Here is a 17,497-nt window from a genome sequence, read left to right as displayed (position 1 = left end):
CGTGAGATGGAGGAGGTGAGGAAGGTGATGGGGATGAAGGTCGTGGGATGGGGATGGAGGAGATGATGAAGATGATGGGGATGAAGGCCGTGAGATGGAGGTCATGAAGATGGAGGAGGAGGAGGGTGAGGAGGCGATGAAGGTGATGGGGATGAAGGTGATGAAGATGGAGGAGGTGATGAAGATGATGGGGATGAAGGCCATGGGATGGAGGAGGTGATGAAGGTGATGGGGATGAAGGCCGTGAGATGGAGGTCATGAAGATGGAGGTGATGAAGATCATGGGATGGGGATGAAGGCCGTGAGATGGAGATCATGAAGATGGAGGAGGTGATGAAGGTGATGGGGATGAAGGCCGTGGGATGGGGATGGAGGAGGTGATGAAGATGATGGAGATGAAGGCCGTGAGATGGAGGAGGTGAGGAAGGTGATGGGGATGAAGATCATGGGATGGGGATGAAGGCCGTGAGATGGAGATCATGGAGATGGAGGAGGTGAGGAAGATGATGGGGATGAAGATCATGGGATGGGGATGAAGGCCGTGAGATGGAGGTCATGAAGATGGAGGAGGAGGAGGGTGAGGAGGCGATGAAGGTGATGGGGATGAAGGTGATGAAGATGGAGGAGGTGATGAAGGTGATGGGGATGGGATGGGGATGAAGGTCATGGAGACGGAGGTGATGAAGGTGATGGGGATGAAGGTGGTGGAGATGGAGGAGGTGATGAAGATGATGGAGATGAAGGTCGTGGGATGGGGATGGAGGAGATGATGAAGATGATGGGGATGAAGGCCGTGGGATGGAGGTCATGAAGATGGAGGAGGAGGAGGGTGAGGAGGCGATGAAGGTGATGGGGATGAAGGTGATGAAGATGGAGGAGGTGATGAAGGTGATGGGGATGGGATGGGGATGAAGGTCATGGAGACGGAGGTGATGAAGGTGATGGGGATGAAGGTGGTGGAGATGGAGGAGGTGATGAAGATGATGGAGATGAAGGCCATGGGATGGAGGAGGTGATGAAGGTGATGGGGATGAAGATCATGGGATGGGGATGAAGACCGTGAGATGGAGATCATGAAGATGGAGGAGGAGGAGGGTGAGGAGGCGATGAAGGTGATGGGGATGAAGGTGATGGAGATGGAGGAGGTGATGAAGGTGATGGGGATGAAGATCATGGGATGGGGATGAAGGTCATGGAGACGGAGGTGATGAAGGTGATGGGGATGAAGGTGGTGGAGATGGAGGAGGTGAGGAAGGTGAGGGACGAGGTGAAGAACGTCAAGAAGGTGGTGATGAAGATGATGGGGATGAAGGTGGTGGAGATGGAGAAGGTGATGAAGATGAAGATGGTGACCCACCACGAAGAACTGCATGGAGGGCAGGGAGATGACCCAGATGGAGAAGACAGAGATGAAGATGAAGGTGAGGATGAAGATGAAGATGAAGGTGACCCACCACGAAGAACCGCATGGAGAGCAGAGACATGACCAAGATGGAGAAGATGAGGATGAAGATGAAGATGGTGACCCACCACGAAGAACTGCATGGAGGGCAGGGAGATGACCAAGATGGAGAAGACAGAGATGAAGATAAGGATGAAGACAAGGATGAAGGTGATGAAGATGAAGGTGAGGATGAAGATGGTGACCCACCACGAAGAACTGCATGGAGAGCAGAGACATGACCAAGATGGAGAAGATAAGGATGAAGATGAAGGTGATGAAGATGAAGATGATGAAGATGGTGACCCACCACGAAGAACCGCATGGAGGGCAGGGAGATGACCAAGATGGAGAAGATAAGGATGAAGATAGAGATGAAGGTGAGGATGAAGATGAAAATGATGAAGATGATGAAGGCCACCCACCACGAAGAACTGCATGGAGGGCAGGGACATGACCCAGATGGAGAAGATAAGGATGAAGATAGAGATGAAGATGAAGGTGATGAAGATGAAGGTGATGAAGATGATGAAGATGACCCACCACGAAGAACTGCATGGAGGGCAGGGACATGACCCAGATGGAGAAGATAAGGATGAAGATGAAGATAAGGATGAAGATGAAGATAAGGATGAAGACAAGGATGAAGGTGATGAAGATGAAGATGATGAAGATGATGAAGGCCACCCACCACGAAGAACTGCATGGAGGGCAGGGACATGACCCAGATGGAGAAGATAGAGATGAAGATAGGGATGATGAAGATGAAGACCCACCACGAAGAACCGCATGGAGGGCAAGGACATGACCCAGATGGAGAAGATGAGGATGAAGATGAAGATGGTGACCCACCACGAAGAACCGCATGGAGAGCAGAGACATGACCAAGATAGAGAAGATAAGGATGAAGATGAAGGTGATGAAGATGAAGATGATGAAGATGGCGACCCACCACGAAGAACTGCATGGAGGGCAGCGCCGCGTCCGCGCCCTCGCCGTCCGCGGTCAGCGCGCCGGGCGCCGGCGGCCGCTCGTGGTCAGCGCTCTCCGGCCGCGCCGGCCCCGTCACGTCCAGCTCCTCGTCCAGCTCCTCGTCGTCCGTCAGCTTGATGTCCAGGTCCTCCGTGTACTTCTTGCGCTTCACCTGCCGGTTCGAGCGGCGCTTCTGCAGGTAAAGGTGAGACACGGACAGGTGAGACACGGACAGGTGAGATGGGACAGGTGAGATGGGACAGGTGAGATATGGACAGACAGGTGAGATATGGACAGGTGGGACATGGACAGATGGACAGACAGATGGACAGTGTGGTGGGACACAGCTTGATGTCCAGGTCCTCCGTGTACTTCCTGCGCTTCACCTGCCGGTTCGAGCGGCGCTTCTGCAGGTAAAGGTGAGACACGGACAGGTGAGATGGGACAGGTGAGACATGGATGGACAGATGGACAGGTGGGACATGGACAGATGGACAGACAGATGGACAGCGTGGTGGGACACAGCTCCGTGTCCAGGTCCTCCGTGTACTTCTTGCGCTTCACCTGCCGGTTCGAGCGGCGCTTCTGCAGGTGAGACACGGACAGGTGAGATGGGACAGGTGAGATGGGACAGGTGAGATGGGACAGGTGAGATATGGACAGGTGGGACATGGATGGACAGGTGAGACATGGACAGGTGGGACATGGACAGATGGACAGACAGATGGACAGTGTGGTGGGACACAGCTTGATGTCCAGGTCCTCCGTGTACTTCTTGCGCTTCACCTGCCGGTTCGAGCGGCGCTTCTGCAGGTAAAGGTGAGACACGGACAGGTGAGATGGGACAGGTGAGACATGGATGGACAGATGGACAGGTGAGAGATGGACAGATGGACAGTGTGGTGGGACACAGCTCCATGTCCAGGTCCTCCGTGTACTTCTTGCGCTTCACCTGCCGGTTCGAGCGGCGCTTCTGGGGGGACAGGTGAGACACAGACAGGTGAGACATGGATGGACAGGTGAGACATGGATGGACAGATGGACAGGTGGGACATGGACAGATGGACAGACAGATGGACAGCGTGGTGGGACACAGCTCCATGTCCAGGTGCTCCGTGTACTTCCTGCGCTTCACCTGGCGGGCGGAACGTTTCTACAGGTGGGACAGGTGGGACACAGAGAAAGGTGAAACACGGACAGACAGACGGACGGACAGGTGGGACACGGCCAGGTGGGACAGGCGCAGGTGACCTCACCCACCATTGGGGAGGAACGTCCAGGTGAGACACGCCCGCCTCAGGTGACCACACTCATCCAGGTGACCACGCCCACTCCATGTGACCACACCCAGGTGACCACACCCAGGTGACCACACCCAGCCAGATGACCACACCCAGGTGACCTCACACATCCAGGTGACCACACCCAGGTAACCACACCTGGCCAGATGACCACGCCCAGGTGACCTCAAACATCCAGGTGACCACACCCAGGTGACCACACCCGGCCAGACGACCATGCCCAGGTGACCTCACACATCCAGATGCTCACACCCAGGTGACCGCATCCATCTCAGGTGACCCCACCAACCTCAGGTGACCACACCTGGCCGGGTGACCACACCCAGGAAACCACACCCCTCAGGTGACCACGCCCATCAGGTAACCACGCCTGGCCAGATGACCATGCCCAGGTGACCTCACACGTCCAGGTGACCACACCCAGGTGACCCCAGCCAGGTGACCCAATCCAGGTGACCACACCCAGGTGACCCCAGCCAGGTGACCCCAGCCAGGTGACCGCACCCAGGTGACCCCAGCCAGGTGACCGCACCCAGGTGACCCCAGCCAGGTGGCCCCGCCCCTTCCCGGGTGGCCCCGCCCCGTCTCACCTGGACTCCGCCCCCGCCCCCGCCCCCGCCGTCGTCGTCCTGGCGCGGGGACGGCGCCGGCAGCGCCTCCGAGTCCGAGTTGTCCGAGCTGGCGTTGCGCTTGCGCTTCTTGCTGACCACCGGCGTGATGGTGCTGCGGGCAGAGTGACCACTGAGTGACCAACTGACCAACGAGTGACCAACGAGTGACCAACGAGTGACCAACGAGTGACCAGAAACCCAAAAATCCCCAAGAAAATCCCACAAAAAATGGCCAAAAAATGGCCAAAAAATGGCCCTGAGTGACCACTGAGTGACCAACTGACCCCACCAAGTCTTGATGACCACCAAGACCATGATGGACACCAAGCTTTGATGACCACCAAGTCTAAACTTCGATGACCACCAACCCTTGATGACCACCAAGCCCAAACTCTGATGACCACCAAGGCCAAACTTTGATGACCACCAAGCCTTGATGACCACCAAACTCTGATGACCACCAAGTCTGAACTTTGGTGATCAACAACCCTTGATGACCACCAAACTTTGATGACCACCAAGCCTTGATGACCACCAAGCCTTGATGACCTCCAAACTCTCATGACCACCAAGCCCAAACTTTGATGACCACCAAGCCCAAACTTAGATGATCACCAAGGCCAAACTCTGATGACCACCAACCCTTGATGACCGCCAACCCTTGATGACCACAAAGCCCAAACTCTGATGACCACCGAGCCCAAAAGTTTCATGACCACCAAACTTTGATGACCACCAAGCCCAAAGTTTCATGACCACCAACCCTTGATGACCACCACACTTTGATGACCACCAAACCCCAAACTTTGATGGCCACCAACACCATGATGACCACCAACCCTTGATGACCACCAACACCACAATGACCACCAACCCTTGATGACCACCAAACTCTGATGACCACCGAGCCCAAAGTTTCATGACCACCAAACTTTGATGACCACCAAGGTTTGATGACCACCAACCTTTGATGACCACCGAGCCCAACGTTTCATGACCACCAACACTTGATGACCACCAAACTTGGATGACCACCAAACCAAAGTTTCATGACCACCAAACTTTGATGACCACCAAACTCTGATGACCACCAACCCTTGATGACCACCAACGTTTGATGACCACCGAGCCCAAAGTTTCATGACCACCAACCTCGATGCCCACCAACCCTCGATGACCACCAACCCTTGATGACCACCAAGCCCAAACTTTGATGACCACCACATTTCGATGACCACCACACTTTGATGCCCACCAACCCTTGATGACCACCAAGCCCGTGATGCCCACCAAGCCTTGATGACCACCAAGGCCAAACTTTGATGCCCACCAACCCTTGATGCCCACCAACCCTTGATGACCACCAACCCTTGATGACCACCAAGGCCAAACTTTGATGACCACCAACCCTTGATGACAACCAACCCTTGATGAGCACCAACACCATGATGACCACCAACCCTTGATGACCACCAACCCTTGATGACCACCAACCCTCGATGCCCACCAAGCCTTGATGACCACCAACCCTCGATGCCCACCAAGCCTTGATGACCACCAACCCTCGATGCCCACCAACCCTTGATGACCACCAACCCTTGATGACCACCAAGCCCAAACTTTGATGACCACCACACTCTGATGCCCACCAACCCTGATGACCACCAAACTTTGATGACCACCAAGGCCAAACTTTGATGACCACCACACTCTGATGCCCACCAACCCTTGATGACCACCACACTTTGACGACCACCAGGGCCAAACTTTGATGACCACCACACTTTGATGCCCACCAACACCACAATGACGCCCAACCCTTGATGACCACCAAGCCTTGATGACCACCAAACACCATGATGATCACCAAGCCTTGATGACCACCAAACTTTGATGACCGCAAAGCCCAAACTTTGATGACCACCAAGCCCAAACTTTGATGATCACCAAGGCCAAACTTTGACAACCACCAACCCTTGATGACCACCAACCCTTGATGCCCACCAACCCTTGATGACCACCAAGCCCAAACTTTGATGCCCACCAACCCTTGATGACCACCAACCCTTGATGCCCACCAAGCCCAAACTTTGATGACCACCACATTTCGATGACCACCACACTTTGATGCCCACCAACCCTTGATGACCACCAACCCTCGATGCCCACCAACCCTTGATGACCACCAAGCCCAAACTTTGATGCCCACCAACCTTGATGACCACCAACCCTTGATGACCACCAAGCCTTGATGACCACCAAGCCAAACTTTGATGCCCACCAACCCTTGATGACCACCAACCCTCGATGACCACCAACACCATGATGACACCACACTTTGATGACCACCTATACCACAACGACCCCCAGCCCTTGATGACCACCAACCCTTGATGACCACCAACCCTTGATGACCACCAACCTTGATGACCACCAACCCTTGATGACCACCACACTATGATGACCACCAAGGCCAACCCTTGATGCCACCAACCCTTGATGACCACCAAGCTCAACTTTGATGACCACCAAGGCCAAAGTTTCATGACCACCAACCCTTGATGACCACCAACCCTTGATGACCACCAAACTTTGATGACCACAAGCCCAAACTTTGATGACCACCAACCCTTGATGACCACCAAGGCCAAACTTTGATGCCCACCAACCCTTGATGACCACCAACCCTTGATGACCACCAACCCTTGATGACCACCAAACTCTGATGACCACCAAGCCCAAACTTTGATGACCACCAACCCTTGATGCCCACCAACCCTTGATGCCCACCAACCCTTGATGACCACCAAGCCCAAACTTTGATGACCACCACATTTTGATGCCCACCACACTCTGATGCCCACAACCCTTGATGCCCACCACCACCATGATGCCCACCAACCCTTGATGACCACCAACCCTTGATGACCACCAAGCCCAAACTTTGATGACCACCAAGGCCAAACTTTGATGACCACCACACTTTGATGCCCACCAAGCCTTGATGACCACCAACCCCACACCATGATGCCCACCAAGCCTCGACGCCCACCCCGCCCCGTCTCCTCACCTGGCCTTGGCGCGGGCCTTGCCGCGGGGCTGCCCCTTGCCGCGGCGCGGGCGCTCCTCCTTGGCGGCGGGCCGCTCGCGGCGCCGGCGCTTGCGCTCGCCCTCTCCTCGGGCCGCACGCTGGGCAGCTCGTCCTCGTTGAGCACGCGCGGGATGTTCTGCTCGCCGCGGGCGCGGGCGCGCGCGATGGCCTCGGCCACGATGCGGTTCGCCTTCTCCTGCTTCTTCTGGTGCTCCAGCCGCCGGCTCTCGTCCGCGGCGCCCGGCCCGCCCGCGCGCGGCGACGGCGTGGGGGTGGTGGTCAGTGTGGTCATCTCGGAGCCGCCCAGCACCTTGACCACCGAGAGGCCGGACGAGGCGGGGGCCGGACGAGGAGCCGGCCTGGGGGGGACGGGGGGAGTGGTCAGTGAGGAGTGACCACCGTGGGGAGATGGTGACCACCGGCCCAAACCCAACTGACCATCCCCAAACCCAACTGACCACTGCCAAATTTAACTGACCACTCCCTAATTTAACTGACCACCCCCAAACACAACTGACCACCCCCAAACCCAACTGACCACTCCCAAGTTTAACTGACCACTCCCACCCCAAACTGACCACTCCCAAACCCAACTGACCACTCCCAAACCCAACTGACCGCTACCCCAGACCCACTGACCACTCCCTAATTTAACTGACCATCCCCAAACCCAACTGACCACTGCCAATCCCAACTGACCATCCCTAAACCCAACTGACCGCTGCCCAATTTAACTGACCTCTGCCCCAAAACCAACTGACCACCGAGAGGCCGGACGAGGCGGGGCCGGACGAGGAGCCGGCCTGGGGGGGGCGGAGTGGGGGAGTGGTCAGTGAGGAGCGACCACTGTGGGGAGATGGTGACCAAACCCAACTGACCACTTCCTAATTTAACTGACCACTCCCAAACCCAACTGACCACTCCCAATCCCAACTGACCACTGCCAAATTTAACTGACCACTCCCTAATTTAACTGACCACCCCCAAACACAACTGACCACCCCCAAACCCAACTGACCACTCCCAAGTTTAACTGACCACTCCCACCCCAAACTGACCACTCCCAAACCCAACTGACCACTCCCAAACCCAACTGACCGCTACCCCAGACCCACTGACCACTCCCTAATTTAACTGACCATCCCCAAACCCAACTGACCACTGCCAATCCCAACTGACCATCCCTAAACCCAACTGACCGCTGCCCAATTTAACTGACCTCTGCCCCAAAACCAACTGACCACCGAGAGGCCGGACGAGGCGGGGCCGGACGAGGAGCCGGCCTGGGGGGGGCGGAGTGGGGGAGTGGTCAGTGAGGAGCGACCACTGTGGGGAGATGGTGACCAAACCCAACTGACCACTTCCTAATTTAACTGACCACTCCCAAACCCAACTGACCACTCCCAATCCCAACTGACCACTCCCAATCCCAACTGACCACTCCCTAATTTAACTGACCATCCCTAAACCCAACTGACCACTACCCCAAACCCAACTGACCACTGCCCAATTTAACTGACCACTCCCAAACCCAACTGACCACCAACCCTGGGTTTGAGTGACCACCCCCAGCCCAACTGACCCCTCCCAAACGCAACTGACCACTACCCCAAACCCAACTGACCACCCCTAAACCCAACTGACCACCCCAAACCCAACTGACCACTGCCCCAAACCCAACTGACCACTACCCCAAACCCAACTGACCACCCCCAGCCCAACTGCCCCCTCCAAACCCAACTGACCACTACCCCAAACCCAACTGACCACCCCAGCCCAACTGCCCCCTCCCAAACCCACTGACCACTACCCCAAACCCAACTGACCACTGCCCCAAACCCAACTGACCACTGCCCCAAACCCAACTGACCACTACCCCAAACCAACTGACCACTACCCCAGACCCAACTGACCACCCCCAGCCCAAGTGCCCCCTCCCAAACGCACCTGCCCCGCTCACCTGCGGCTGCAGCACCACCTTGAGCGGCACCGTCAGCCTCTGCCCGGCCCCGCCCACCACCTGCGGCACCTGGGCCACGCCCACGGGGCCCCCGCCCCGGGCTGGATCAGCTGGATCTTCTGCCCGCCCCCTTGCCCGGCCGCGGCCGGCGGCTGCACCTGCAGCTGGATGGTCACCACCTTGGCCGGGGCGGCGCCGGGCGCGGCCTTGGGCGTGGCGCCGGGCGTGGCCGCGGCCCCGCCCTGCAGGAGGAGCTTGCCGGGGCAGCGTGCCCAGGACGACGTGGCGCTGGCCGGGTGTGGCGCCGGGGCCGGGGGTCTGCTGCAGCACCAGCGTGATGCGCTTGGACTCGCCCTAGGGACACGAGAGTGGACACTGGTCAGTGGTCAGTCAATGGTCAGTGGTCAGTCAATGGTCAGTGTCAGTGGTCAGTGTGAATGGCCGGGGGTCTGCTGCAGCACCAGCGTGATGCGCTTGGACTCGCCCTAAGGACACCAGAGTGGACACTGGTCAGTGGTCAGTCAATGGTCAGTGTGAATGGTCAGTGTGAATGGTCAGTGTGAATGGTCAGTGTGAATGGCCGGGTGTCTGCTGCAGCACCAGCGTGATGCGCTTGGACTCGCCCTAAGGACACCAGAGTGGACACTGGTCAGTGGTCAGTCAATGGTCAGTGTCAGTGGTCAGTGTGAATGGTCAGTGTCAGTGGTCAGTGTGAATGGCCGGGTGTCTGCTGCAGCACCAGCGTGATGCGCTTGGACTCGCCCTAAGGACACCAGAGTGGACACTGGTCAGTGCGGGGATGGACACTGGTCAGTGGTCAGTCAATGGTCAGTGTCAGTGTGAATGGCCGGGGGTCTGCTGCAGCACCAGCGTGATGCGCTTGGACTCGCCCTAAGGACAGACGGACACTGGTCAGTGCGGGGATGGACACTGGTCAGTGTCAGTGGTCAGTGTGAATGGTCAGTGTCAGTGTGAATAGTCAGTGTCAGTGTGAATGGTCAGTGTCAGTGGTCAGTGTGAATGGTCAGTGTGAATGGTCAGTGTGAATGGTCAGTGTCAATGGTCAGTGTAAATGGTCAGTGTCAGTGGTCAGTGTGAATGGTCAGTGTCAGTGGTCAGTGTGAATGATCAGTGTGAATGGTCAGTGTGAATGGTCAGTGTCAGTGGTCAGTGTGAATGGTCAGTGTCAGTGGTCAGTCAATGGTCAGTGTCAGTGGTCAGTGTGAATGGCCAGGTGCCTGCTGCAGCACCAGCGTGATGCGCTTGGACTCGCCCTAGGGACACCAGAGTGGACACTGGTCAGTGGTCAGTGAGTGGTCAGTGTGGGGATGGACACTGGTCGTTGAGTGGTCAGTGTCAGTGCCAACGGTCAGTGTCAGTGGTCAGTGTCAATGGCCGGGTGTCTGCTGCAGCACCAGCGTGATGCGCTTGGACTCGCCCTAAGGACAGACGGACACTGGTCAGTGGTCAGTCAATGGTCAGTGTCAGTGGTCAGTGTGAATGGTCAGTGTCAGTGGTCAGTGTGAATGGTCAGTGTCAGTGGTCAGTGTGAATGGCCGGGTGTCGGCTGCAGCACCAGCGTGATGCGCTTGGACTCGCCCTAAGGACAGACGGACACTGGTCAGTGCGGGGATGGACACTGGTCAGTGGTCAGTGTGAATGGTCAGTGTCAGTGTGAATGGTCAGTGTCAGTGGTCAGTGTGAATGGTCAGTGTGAGTAGTCAGTGGTCAGTGTGAGGATGGACTCTGGTCGGTGGTCACTCAGGGTTTAGTGGTCAGCGTGAATGGTCAGTGGCCAATGTCAGTGGTCAGTGTCAGTGGTCAGTGTGAATGGTCAGCGTCAGTGGTCAGTGTGGGGATGGACACTGGCCAGTGTTCAGTGAGTGGTCAGCGTCACTGGTCAGTGGTCAGTGTGAATGGTCAGTGGTCAGTGAGTGGTCAGTGTGAATGGTCAGTGTCAGTGGTCAGTGTGGCGCTGGCCAGGGGTGGGACAGATGGACACTGGTCAGTGAGTGGTCACTGTGGGGATGGACACTGGTCAGTGGTCAGTGAGTGGTCAGTGTGAATGGTCAGTCAGTGGTCAGTGTGAGGATGGACTCTGGTCTGTGGTTACTCAGGGATCAGTGGTCAGTGTGAATGGTCAGTGGCCAATGTCAGTGGTCAGTGTCAGTGGTCACTCAGGGATCAGTGGTCAGTGGGGATGGTCAGTGTCAATGGTCAGTGTGAGGATGGACTTTGGTCGGTGGTCACTCAGTGGTCAGCGGTCAGTGTGAATGGTCAGTGTGAATGGTCAGTGGTCAGTGTCACTAGTCAATGGTCAGTGTGGGTGGTCAGCGTCAGTGGTCAGTGATCAGTGTGAATGGTCAGTGTGAATGGTCAGTAGTCAATGGTCACTGTGGACGGTCACTGATCAGTGTCAGTGGTCACTCAGTGGTCAGTGGTCAGTGTGAATGGTCAGTGTGAATGGTCAGTGGTCAGTGTCACTAGTCAATGGTCAGTGTGAATGGTCAGTGTCAGTGATCAGTAGTCAATGGTCACTGTGGACGGTCACTGGTCAGTGTCAGTGGTCACTCAGTGGTCAGTGGTCAGTGTCAGTGGTCAATGGTCAGCATGGACGGTCACTGGTCAGTGTCAGTGGTCACTCAGTGGTCAGTGAGAGTGGACACTGGGCTGCAGCTTCACAGACAAACCGGACATCGCTAAACCACACCCCGGCCACACCCACCCTCACCTGGCCACGCCCAGCCCCTCCCAAACCACACCCAAGCCCCACCTGGCCACACCCACCCTCACCTGGCCACACCCACCCTCCCCTGGCCACACCCACCCCTCCCCTGGCCACACCCACACCCTCCAGGCCCCGCCCCTCTCACCTGAGCGGGCCCCAGGCTCCCCAGGTGTTTCAGGGGCGTGGCCCCAGCCGTGACTCCGCCCCCTGACGTCGCCGCCTTCAGGGGCTGCAGCAGCAGCTGCTTCACCTGCCTGGCCCCGCCCCCTGCCGCCGAGGCCACGCCCACTGCTGCTGCCGCGGCCACGCCCCCCGCCGCCGCAGCCACGCCCCCCGCCCGCACGGTGGGCGGGGCCAACACCTTGGCCAAGGTGACTTTGCCGCCAATTGGGCGCGGCCGCGGGGGCGGGGCCTCCCCCGGCAGGGGGCGGGGCTTTGAGGATGACGATCTTCGGGGGCGGGGCGGCGGGGGGCGGGGCGGCCACGCCCATGAAGGGGTTGCCCTGGCTCAGCACTTCCGGTTCCGGCTGGGCGGGGCTCGGATTTTGGGGCGGATTCGGGGGGTTTTGGGGCAGATTTTGGGGCGGATTTTGGGGGTTTTGGGGCAGATTTTGGGGTAAATTTGGGGGGTTTTGGGGCAGATTCGGGGGCGGGTCCAGCGCCCCCGAGAGCCCCAGCGCCTCGGCCAATGGGTCGGCAGGGGGCGTGGCCTCCGAGGAGGAAGGGGGCGGGGCGGGGGGCGGGGCCACGAGCTCCTCGGGGGGGAGGGGGTCGAGGCCCGAACAGGTTGGGGTCGTCAAAGAGGTCCATGATGGGGTCGGCCATCTTGGGGGGCGGGGGCCGGCCGGGATGCAAATGAGGGACGGGGGGGCGGGGACTCAGGGGGGGTGGGGAAATTTGGGGGGAAAAAATGTGAAATTTGGGGGGTTCTGAGGCCAAAAATCTGAAATTTGGGGGAAAAATCTGAAATTTGAGGGGTTTGAAGCAAAAAAACGGGAATTTGGGGGATTCTCACCCAAAAAATCGGAAATTTGGGGGGTTCTGAGCCCAAAAATCTGAAATTTGGGGGGAAAAATCTGAAATTTGGAGGGTTCTGAGCCTAAAAATCTGAAATTTGGGGGCTTCTCACCCAAAAAATCTGAAATTTGGGGGGGTTCTCACCCAAAAATCTGAAATTTGGGGGTTCTGAGCCCAAAAATCTGAAATTTGGGGGGTTTGAAGCAAAAAATGGGAATTTGGGGGGTTCTGAGCCCAAAAAATCTGAAATTTGGGGTGTTTGAGGGCAAAAATCTGAAATTTGGGGGGTTCTGACCCCAAAAAAATGGGAATTTGGGGGTCCTAAACACAAAAACTGTAAAATTTGAGGAGGATTTAAGGCCTCAACCCCAAAAATCAGAAATTTGAGGGGGATTTCGGGTCTCAACCCCAAAAAACCTGAATTTCAAGGCAGATTTGGGGGTCCTGACCCCAAAAATTCAGAATTTGAGGGAAATTTGGGGATCCTGACCCCAAAAATTCCCAAAATTTGGGAGGTTCTGGGGGGCTGCAACCCCCAAAAACGGGAATTTGGGGGGTCCTGGAGGAGTTTGGGGGGTGCTGACCCCAAAAATCTGAAATTTGGGGAGAATTTGGGGGTGCCAACCCAAAAACCCAAAATTTGAGGGGAGTTTAAGGGTCCAGACCCCTAAAAATGGAAATTTTGGGGGGATCCTGGCTTCAAAAAATTAAAATTTGGGGGGTTCTGGGTGGAATTTGGGGGTCCCAAACCCCAAAAAAAAAAGGAAATTTGGGGAATTTGGGGTCCCCAAACCCCAAAAAAAATGGAAATTTGGGGAGAATTTGGGGGGGTTCCTGGATGGGAATTTGGGGGTCCCCAACCCCAATTTGTGGGGGGGGGGGGGGGTTGGGGAGTCCCAGGGGGATTTTGGGGTGACTTGGGGATAATTTGGGGTTTTGGGGGGTAAATTTGGGGGGTTTTGGGGTGAATTTGGAGGTTTTGGGGGTCCTGAGGGATTTTGGGGTGAATTTGGGGGATTTTGGGGGGGGCTCCGGAGCTCCAGGCTGTAAAGAGAAAAAAAAAAAAGGGGGGGGGAGGGTGGTCAGTGGGACCCCAAAGTGACCCCAGACCCCGAAATTGGGGGTTTGAACCCAAAATGAGGGGGGGAAGAAAGTGGGGAAAACTGGGACCCCAAAATTTGGGTATTTGGGACCCCAAAATGGGCCAAACTGGGAGCCCAAACTGGGGGGAACTGGGGAAAACTGGGAGCCAATTTGGGGGAAATGGGACCCCCAAACTGGGACAAACTGGGACCCCAACTTGGGGTAACTGGGATCTCAAACTGGGGGGAAATGGAACCCCAAACTGGGGGAATGGGATCTCAATTTGGGGTAACTGGGACCCCAAACTGGGGGGAAATGGAACCCCAAAATGGGGGTAACTGGAACCCAAATTCGGGGTTACTGGGACCCCAAACTGGGGTAACTGGGACCTCAAACTGGCCAAACTGGCGACCCCAAACTGGCCAAACTGGGACCCCAGACTGGGCCAAACTGGGACCCCAATTTGGGGTAACTGGGACCCCAATTTAGGTTAACTGGAAACCCAAACTGGCCCAAACTGGGGAAACTGGGACCCCAATTTGGGGTAACTGGGACCCCAAACTGGCCCAAACTGGGACCCCCGATTTGGGGTAACTGGGACCCCATTCTGACCCAAACTGGGACCCCAGTTTAGGGTAACTGGGAGCCCAAACTGGGCCAAACTGGGACCCCAATTTGGGCTAACTGGGACCCCAATTTGGGGGAACTGGGACCCCATTCTGACCCAAACTGGGACCCCAGTTTAGGGGTAACTGGGAGCCCAAACTGGGACCCCCAATTTGGGGTAACTGGGACCCCAATTTAGGTTAACTGGAAACCCAAACTGGCCCAAACTGGGGAACCGGGACCCCAATTTGGGGTAACTGGGAGCCCAAACTGGGCCAAAACTGGGACCCCAATTTAGGATAAATTGGGACCTCAATTTGGGGGAACTGGGACCTCAATTTGGGGTAACTGGGATCTCAAACCAGGAGTAAATGGGATCCCATTATGGGGTAACTGGGACCCCAGACTGGGCTAAAACTGGGATCCCAATTTGGGGTAACTGGGATCTCAAACTGGGCCAAACTGGGACCCCAAACTGGGACCCCAATATGGAACAAACTGGGACCCAATTTAGACTAACTGGGACCCCAAACTGGGACCCCAATTTGGGGTAACTGGGAGCCCAAACTGGGCCAAACTGGGAACCCAATTTGGGGTAACTGGGAGCCCAAACTGGCCCAAACTGGGACCCCAAATTGGGGTAACTGGGAGCCCAAACTGGGCCAAACTGGGACCCCGATTTGGGGTAACTGGGATCTCAAACTGGGCCAAACTGGGACCCCAATTTGGGGTAACTGGGACCCCAAACTGGGCCAAACTGGGACCCCAATTTAGAGTAACTGGGACCCCAAACTGGGACCCCAAACTGGGCCAAACTGGGACCCCCAATTTGGGGTAACTGGGACCCCAAACTGGGACCCCAAACTGGGCCAAACTGGGACCCCAATTTAGAGTAACTGGGAGCCCAAACTGGGCCAAACTGGGACCCCAAATTGGGGTAACTGGGAGCCCAAACTGGGCCAAACTGGGACGCCATTTAGAACAAACTGGGACCCAAACTGGCCCAAACTGAGACCCCAAATTGGGGATACTGGGACCCCATTCTGACCCAAACTGGGACCCCAATTTGGGGGTACTGGGACCCCAAACTGGCCCAAATTGGGACCACAATTTAGAACAAACTGGGACCCCAAATATAACTGGGTGCCCAAACTGGGAGAACTGGAACTCCAGCATGGGCTAACTGGGACCCCTAACTAGGGGGAACTGGAACCCCAACTTGGGGTAACTGCGATCCCAATTCAAAGGAACCGGAACCCCAATCCGGCCCAAACTGGGACCCCAATTTAACACAAACTGGGACCCCAAACTGGCCCAAGCTGGGACCCCAATTTAACACAAACCGGGACCCCAAACTGGCCCAAACTGGGACCCCAATTTAACACAAACCGGGACCCCAAACTGGCCCAAACTGGGACCCCAAACTGGAGCCCAGTCCATCCAAACCGGGACCCCACCGGAGCCCCCACGAGGGCCGCTCCCCTCCCCCCTCCCCTCACGACCCCCGTGAGGGCCGATCGCCCCTCCCCCCCCCCCCCCCCATTCCCGCCTTACCTGTCCCGCCGAGCGCCTGAGGGAAAAGGGGGGGAAGGGAAGGGAAATCCGCCCCCCCCCCCGGCTCCGGGCCGATATTCGGGGGGGGGTTTCCCCACAGAAACGGTTTTTTGTTTTTTTAAAAAATATTATTTAAATAATTTTAAATGGGAAAAAGGGGAGGAGTAAAAGGGGGGGGGGTGTGGGGGGGGCGCCGCTCGTGCCCCCCCCGCGCGCGCGCGCCGAGCCCGGGGGCGCCCTCGCGGAGCGGCTCGCGGCGCAACGCAACGCGCGCGCGGCCACGCCCCCCCTTCCCGGCCGGCCACGCCCCTCCGCCTCGCTCCCCATTGGCTGAGCCCCGCCGGCGCCGCGCGCCGATTGGCCGGAGCCGCCGCCAGCCGGTGTTGCGTTGCGCACGCCACCCGGAAGCGCTCCCCCTCACGGAGATGCGGGGGGGGCCTTGGTTCAGGGGTGGCCGCGGCGCTGCCGGAGCGCGCGGGGCAGGCGGGAGCGCAGGCAGCCGCGAGCCGCCATCTTGTGGCGCTGAGGGGGACGCGGGGTCCTTCGCCCTCGGAGGGAGGAAATAAAATCAGAAATTAAAAAAATTTAAAAAATAAACCCGAATCTGGCGGATTTGAGCCCAAAAAAGCGGCGGGAGCGGCGGGAATGGAATGGATTGGCCGCGGTGGGGCCGCATCGCCCCGAGCGGCGGCGGCGGCGCCAAAATCGAGGACGGGATTGGGGCCGGCCCCGGGATTTGGGAAAAATCCGGGAAAATCGGGGGAAAAAAATGGTGAAAAACGGGCAAAAAATGGGAAAATCGGGCAAAAACCGGGAAAATGGGGAAAAACCCCTCTGAAATCTCGGTTTGGAGATAGAAGGGCCCAAAATTGGGATGAAAATGTCCCAAAACTGGAAAAAATGGCCCAAAAAGGCCTGAGGGATCCGGGCTGAAAGCCACCTCAGAAGGCAAAAAAAAAAAATAAATAAACAGAATGGTCCAAATAGGTAAAAAGGGTCCAAAAAGAGACTGAAAGGTAGAAAAATGGATAAAGTGGCATAAAAATGGATATTATGGCAAAAAAATGATACAATTAGCATAAAAATGGATAAAAATAGGCATAACAATGAATGAAATGGGCACAAAATTGATT

General features: G+C 56.7%; 1 protein-coding gene across 1 annotated transcript in view; it reads right to left on the bottom strand.

Annotated features, from left to right (window-relative positions):
- LOC134433598 (chromodomain-helicase-DNA-binding protein 8-like) overlaps positions 1-12,929 on the bottom strand; it is a 48,458-nt gene extending 35,529 nt beyond the window's left edge. The window contains 10 exon segments of the mRNA XM_063182416.1: positions 2,394-2,606; positions 4,305-4,437; positions 7,396-7,501; positions 7,504-7,756; positions 7,758-7,775; positions 9,377-9,463; positions 9,466-9,639; positions 9,641-9,730; positions 12,250-12,553; positions 12,889-12,929. Of these exon segments, the coding sequence (XP_063038486.1) occupies positions 2,394-2,606; positions 4,305-4,437; positions 7,396-7,501; positions 7,504-7,756; positions 7,758-7,775; positions 9,377-9,463; positions 9,466-9,639; positions 9,641-9,730; positions 12,250-12,553; positions 12,889-12,929 (1,419 nt within the window).
- Between the last annotated feature and the right edge of the window lie 4,568 nt (positions 12,930-17,497).

This window comes from Melospiza melodia, unplaced genomic scaffold, assembly GCF_035770615.1.
Source record: "Melospiza melodia melodia isolate bMelMel2 unplaced genomic scaffold, bMelMel2.pri scaffold_211, whole genome shotgun sequence".
Taxonomy (NCBI): domain Eukaryota; kingdom Metazoa; phylum Chordata; class Aves; order Passeriformes; family Passerellidae; genus Melospiza; species Melospiza melodia.
Note: the sequence above shows the minus strand (reverse complement) of the source record. Positions and strands in the feature narration are given on the sequence as shown.